Source organism: Ictalurus punctatus, chromosome 27, assembly GCF_001660625.3.
Source record: "Ictalurus punctatus breed USDA103 chromosome 27, Coco_2.0, whole genome shotgun sequence".
NCBI classification, from domain to species: Eukaryota; Metazoa; Chordata; class Actinopteri; order Siluriformes; family Ictaluridae; genus Ictalurus; species Ictalurus punctatus.
In genome coordinates this window covers 17,417,501-17,422,500 of record NC_030442.2, presented here as the reverse complement: position 1 = coordinate 17,422,500, position 5,000 = coordinate 17,417,501, and the positions used below count along the sequence as shown (strand labels likewise).

The 5,000-nt window shown below is 37.0% G+C and overlaps 1 protein-coding gene across 5 annotated transcripts in view; it reads left to right on the top strand.

Annotated features, from left to right (window-relative positions):
- Positions 1 to 1,374, top strand: part of LOC124626423 (uncharacterized) — a 5,405-nt gene extending 4,031 nt beyond the window's left edge. For 3 of the 5 annotated variants that reach the window (XM_053676549.1, XM_053676550.1, XM_053676548.1), the window contains exons 5-6: positions 137 to 231; positions 1,097 to 1,374. In XM_053676549.1, the coding sequence (XP_053532524.1) occupies positions 137 to 231; positions 1,097 to 1,282 (281 nt within the window). In that variant the 3' untranslated portion in view covers positions 1,283 to 1,374. The remainder of the gene's footprint in view (positions 1 to 136; positions 232 to 1,096) is intronic. The other 2 variants (XM_053676552.1, XM_053676551.1) reach the window with 1 other exon arrangement.
- The last annotated feature ends 3,626 nt before the right edge of the window (positions 1,375 to 5,000 follow it).

The following is a 5,000-nucleotide window of genomic DNA, read 5'->3' as shown; positions in this document are numbered from 1 at the left end:
CTCTGGTTTAAAATGATCATTTCACTGTATTTTACATGTGCAGGGTGTTTTTATATAAAGGAAATATTTCCTCAGAGAATAATTTATCTGAGACATATTTGGTCTTATTTTTAATCTTTTTTTTTTTTTTTTGCAGGTGCGTCACACGCCCCTGCTGACTTCCGAAGTTACAACAACGTAAATATGATGCAGAAACTGGGGGGGCGATCCACCCTCAATTTCCAAGGCATGGTACGTATCTGTTCTACTGTGTTAATCTTGTACAGTTATAACGTCACGTTTACGGAGCTAATGTGTGTTTTAGTTAGCAGACTGAAGCAGGGTTTACCAAACTCAGCACTCCCAATCCACATGTTTACTCTCCCCCAGCTCTTAACACACATGAACCAGGTGTTAAGTACCCATTAGCTGGCATGTCAGAGCTTAAACGTCCCTGTCAATCAGGTCTCCAAATTTGCACTATAAAATCTTTAGCAGTTTTAAAACGCAATGACGATCTCTGTCTCTCATAACATTTTCCACTGTTGACATTACTGAACATGATTTTTTGCTACGCTAATGTGTCAGGATCGTGAAAAAAAGACTAAAATAGCATGTATTCATTTATAGTGCTTATATATATATATATATATATATATATATATATATATATATATATATATATATATATATATATATTTATATCATACAGTGGTGAATAAAATACTAAATAAGCTCGACATGTTACGGAGAAACCCCAAACCATGTACAGCTAATGAGCTAGTGTGCTGTTTAGTTAGCAAACTGAAACTCACCATGCAAGGTCTCCCAGTCCATCTCTCAATACACCTGAACACCTGAACCCTGTATTAAATGACCTTGCTGGCTCGGCAACTGCTCATATTTCAGTTTAGTGAACTGCAATATGCTGAACAGAAAACACACAGGCTCTACCGCCACCTTCTGGTCAGAAACTACTCTGGTTTAAAATGATCATTTCACTGTATTTTGCATGTGCAGTGTGTTTTTATATAAAGGAAATATTTCCTCAGAGAATAATTTATCTGAGACATATTTGGTCTTATTTTTAATCTTTTTTTTTTTTTTTTTTTTGCAGGTGCGTCACAGATGTATCAGGATATTGCTTGTTCTGGGCATTTTCCTGGCGATTGGTGTGGGTATTGGTGTGGGTTTTGGTGTGGGAATCGGTGCGGGTTTTGGAGTGGGTATTGTTGTGTTTTGTGTTGTAGTCATGCTTGTGATTGTTACCTGGGTTAAAAGCTTTCAAAACCGTTTACCATGAATGCAGACTTCAATACACTGGAACAGACATAGTATTAGCATCACATAAATAAATAAATAAATAAATAAATAAATAAATAAATAAACATTTAATGGGTGTGTGAGTGTGTGTGATTGTGCCCTGCGATGGATTGGCACCCTGTCCAGGGTGTACCCCGCCTTGTGCCCGATGCTCCCTGGGATAGGCTCCAGGTTCCCCGTGACCCTGAAGAAGGAGTAAGCGGTAGAAGATGGATGGATGGATGGATGGAAATATATATTTAGATATTTATAATCAGAGAAACTTTCTTCTGGCAAGCTCTGTAGACAGGATTACCATCTTCTATTAAGTTTCCCTCAGCATTCATATAAAATCCAAAATATGACCACACTTCGGATTTGGTCCCCGTGGAAGGTCGGATATTCCCCCAAGCGCCGTCACTACCTTCCGCCATGTTCTCTAACTGAACTAAATGATCACAGCAAGCCCAGTGACAACCGTCCATCACTTTATAATCAAATATAAAACCTGTTTAAATGATTTCAGTGTGTGTATCAGTACTTTTTGTCCATTTTTCAGCACAATTTAACAACACCGTGATAATACTGATAACCGTGATAGTATTGCTCGTGATAATCATGATATGAAATTTTCATACTTTTATATCTCTACCGCCTTTTGTGCAGAAATAATTCCTTTTGTTGGTGTATGATGGACAATTAAGTGGAATATGTTTTCTAACTCATGAACGTGTGCATATCAAATCTATACTGCGCTTCCATTTTAGTCCTGGCATTAATAATTGTAAAAGACCTCGATGTAAGAAATGTCACATGCAGCAGACATTTTTACACACTGTAACGTCTGTCAGAGGGTTTCGAAGTCTGCTCGGATGAAAGATAAAAACAGAAGGCAAGAAGGAAAGCCCGAGGCAAATGAACCGGTAGTCCCACGAGTCTTTATAGAATGGTTCACGCAATAATGTACACCATAGAAGACGTCATCTTAACGGGTCATGAACATTCAGTATTTAACATTAGGTGGCCGTTACAACTCATGTTAATACACAAAGAGAGTACTTTCGTCTTCTTTATATATCTTATATACATTGAGGAATTCTATTACGCCATGCTTAAAGGGTCAGTCGAGGATCAACGCTCTCTTGAGAATCCATTTAGAGAGACAGGAAGGCTGTTAAATTCACTTTCACTTTCACTCTGTCAGGCTCTCTGTTAAAGGGTCATGAAACCTCCCTCTTTCTACACAGTAATCACAAGGACATTTTAATCCAGAGTGACACTCAGTGAGGTCAGGAGAGGAAACAAAGCTGTTCTGTAAACACGTGGTGTAAAGCACATGCAGTCTTTAGCTGGAGGACATAAAGAAATATTTATCCAAAGCACTTAGGAATTCAATACATTATACTGTAAATCATTATATTATAGATTTACATCTGACACATCTCAGATGGCAGACTTTCGGTATTAGCATTAGCAAAATAGCCAAACAGATAATAAAAATAAATTGGTACATTTTACTGTTTATGTTAAGGTTTCCTTTTCCCAACAAGACCTCGGGCACGGTCTCCGCAGGCGAATTTTGCTCACACAATGTTATATGGCATCTTAATTTTTTTCCCCGGTTCTTCATCTGAGTCTCCCCATCCACTACGTAAGGAAAGCTGTGACTGTTGAGTGCATAAATTGTCCATGATCCCACACTTCGTTGAGTGCATCATCAATGAGTGCATCATCCGGGAGCTTAACGTGCACTCTGTTTTTTGGGGTTTTACAGTGTGACCACCATAATGAACTTTCCTTTACTCTCACACTATCCGTCGTTACCCAGATGACAACGGGTTCCCTTCCGAGTCTGGTTCCTCTCAAGGTTTCTTCCTCTTAACATCTTATCAAAGCGCTATACAAATAAAATTGAATAGAATTGAACTTATGTTAGTCTGTGTAAGCATTGTCTTGCAAACTTGTCAACTAAATTAGCTAGCCAAATTTACATCAGGCTAAACAGAAATAGCTAGTGTGGTTAGACTAGATGACAAAATTCAGTGACTGAGTGAGTGTGAGTGAGTAAACAGAAAGGGAGGCACAAATAGTTTTTTATTTGCAAAAAAAAAAAAAAAAAAACCCAAAACAACACCATTATAATATATTCAAGAACAAATCAGGTGCAGAAAATAAAAACATATAAAAATGAGTGAAATGCAGCAGAAGTCTGCTGGAGTTATGTGCACACTGTCGCCTATCGTGACATAAACAGAAAGAAATCAAATACACACACACACACACACACACACACACACACACACACACACACACACACACATTCATAGACTACACATAATCTTGAGGCCATTTCAATTCACCCACTGGGGTTAGGAAAGGAAACAAAGCTGTAAATGTAATTTAGTTTTTCTATTTCAAATCTATGTCTAATAAAGCAACAAATAACAGCTGTAGGCTAAAGAGAAAGATAACTAAACTAATCTGTTACTATAGTCTGTCATATAATAACACATATACAGATAGTTTCATATTAAACCCTACAAACACACAGTGTAAAGCACACGCAGCGCTAAACTATTCATCAAAAGTACTTCATAGTCATTATATTATAGATACAGTATACCTCTGACACAAGCGCTAGCATAACCCTGCACTCTGCACTCTGTATTCCAATTTTAAATCGTGAATTAACGCATTAATGAAGTGAGCTTAATTATAACTATAATCAGTAGGATGATCAGAAGGCAAACGAATACACCAATCAATATCCGAGTGAGATTCTTCGGTTCCTTCTGAAAAAAAAAAAGAAAAGAAAAGAAATAAATTAAAAATTCTAATCCTAGAATGTCACACCAGAATTATTCTCTGTATTGCATTTGGTTAAAAAAAATAAATAAAATCCTTTATACAAAATACAGTTTTATTATAAATTAGATTTAAATGAACACGTAGCAATTCATTTGAGTCTTTTTTTCACGATCGTGACATGCAGCATTAGCGTAGCTGTGTAAAAAAAATCATGTTCAATAATGTATACAGCGGAAAAATGTTATTAGAGACAGAGATCGTCGTTTTAGCATTTTAAAACTGCTAAACATTTGTGTTAACAGGAGTGTTACACTGGCTTTAGTCTTGCTTTACTTAAGTCTGCTAGCTTAGTGTTAGCGGTTGGGATTTTCTGTTAGAATTATATTCAGCCCACAAATGAACAGTATACAGATCCGTATAAGCCGTGATGTGTTTGATACACTGGATTCTCGATTCTGACTGGTCGGGAGGTGTTTTGTAGTGCAGCTGCACATCACAGGTTGATATTTAGACTTAAACATGATCCTTTCCATAGTAACGGCTCATTCACGTGGACGTGGAAGGAGTCTCCAGTGTCAGCGCTTTGTAACAGTCGGATATTATAAAACGTAACTTTAAGTTTTTCAACATCTTCAGGACAGAGGAGTTTATGCTTTGTGATTTTTCGTTAACATGACAAGCTGCGTCTTATTAATCCGAAGAGTAAGCGCGAGGGAATGCGAAGTGTTTTATTCATTACGTACAGTACAAAACAAATCAGAAGGAATGAACAACTTAAGAGCAATTCCTGAGTTGAGTGTGTGATGATTTAGTGTGAATTTTGACCAAATTTGGGGTGAGGGCGATGTTGTGATTATCTGCTGAGATAAAAGTCATATACAATTTAAGTAAATTCTATATTAAAAGGCTTT